Below are 1,320 nucleotides of genomic sequence, written 5' to 3'. Positions count from 1 at the left end.
GTCTTTTTTGATTCCTCTAACTCAATGCAGTAATTAGTTACAGCCTGTCCACTTGGAGGTGTCAAAATGCTGGAGGCTTCTAAATGCTGGCTTTTCTACAGTAACCACAGGTCTCATTTCTTCTATAATGTAAGATGCCACCAACTGCAATAGCTGTAAGAAACATGATTTTTAAGATAATATTGTAGCGAGATATCAACCTATTATTAAGATTGTCCTATGAAGTAAGGTTTATATAACAACTGAAAAATATCCACCAATGATTCATGAAATAGAGTACTCTAATTTAGTTTAACTAGTCGGTCTGACGACAGATGATTCATTCACTAAACACTTGCTACTTATAATGTATATTACACATGTTTAATATGCTCAATTAAATTAAATACTTTCTTAACTCAATCACTGTAGGGCTCTTTTTTACCACTTTATCGTGTGGTTGGCCTGGGTCGAATCGACCTCCACCACTCTGATCCAGTTAAAAATCCTAATGTTGCAGTTTCAAATTTGTTTAGATATTTATAAGGAATACATTTGCAAGCTTTATGCTGTCATACAAGGTTTTATAACATTGAGATTACATTGAATTTTTTCTACAGGAACATTTAATAAGCAAATTATACATACCTTTATTTTTGATACTGCAGAATGGAAACCTTTTATCCATGCCTTTACACTGGATTGGGAGTGATCTTTGTGTTTTGACGTTTTCATTTGTATCTTTAGATCATTCTTATGATTCAAATATTTTTTGTAGTGCCACTCATGCATTTGCTGCAATATATGTATGAAAAGTTAAGCATAACCCACTTAACAATAATGCATAAATCATATTTACAATGCTCCTAAATGGCTCTGCACAAGAATACAGATAACATCAAAATTTATTACAACATTAACTTATGAACCCTAAAATGATTCCACGTTCTCCAAGATCTTAAGAAATTGTAGCTGCCTGGTATGTAATAGCAAATACAATTACAATGTTTATATTTTTATAATAATACATTTTGAGTATAGACTTACCTTTAAATGTCTGATAAAATTTCCGGTTGACCGGATATCGTCAGACAAAGAACCTTTTCCATCCATACAAATTTTGCATTTTGCCTTAATTTTGGTGTCCGTTTTTTCTAATATACAAAAATATTCACCTCAAAGGATATATATGGTACTTTTACGCCTTCTTGTACTTGCACATTATCTGCTTCTTCTTCTTCTTCTAGAATGGCATCTGCCATAATTGCACGCTTAGGTACTGACTAATATTCGCTATTGTATTTGCAGATCACAATGAAATAATGATACTCCGCTGATGAC

General features: G+C 32.4%; 1 protein-coding gene across 1 annotated transcript; it reads right to left on the bottom strand.

Annotated features, from left to right (window-relative positions):
* Positions 1-6: 6 nt before the first annotated feature.
* LOC107267037 lies at positions 7-1,314 on the bottom strand. The gene is made up of 3 exons (XM_015738242.1): positions 1,027-1,314; positions 628-774; positions 7-153 (listed from the first exon to the last, which is right to left on the bottom strand). Exons 1-3 carry the CDS (start codon positions 1,090-1,092, stop codon positions 34-36), a joined length of 333 nt encoding a protein of 110 aa, XP_015593728.1. The 5' UTR covers positions 1,093-1,314; the 3' UTR covers positions 7-33.
* Between the last annotated feature and the right edge of the window lie 6 nt (positions 1,315-1,320).

This window comes from Cephus cinctus, unplaced genomic scaffold, assembly GCF_000341935.2.
Source record: "Cephus cinctus unplaced genomic scaffold, Ccin1 Ccin1_scaffold0026, whole genome shotgun sequence".
NCBI lineage: Eukaryota > Metazoa > Arthropoda > Insecta > Hymenoptera > Cephidae > Cephus > Cephus cinctus.
This window is presented reverse-complemented; position numbering and strand designations above follow the sequence as displayed.

Coding starts and splice junctions, on each gene's coding strand:
- LOC107267037 (XM_015738242.1), bottom strand. CDS start 1,092: ATGGATGGAAAAGGTTCTTTGTCTGACGATATCCGGTCAACCGGAAAT. Junction 775..1,026: donor ATTTTATCAGACATTTAAAG/GTAAGTCTATAC, acceptor CATATATTGCAG/CAAATGCATGAGTGGCACTA. Junction 154..627: donor CTGCAGTATCAAAAATAAAG/GTATGTATAATT, acceptor TGTTTCTTACAG/CTATTGCAGTTGGTGGCATC.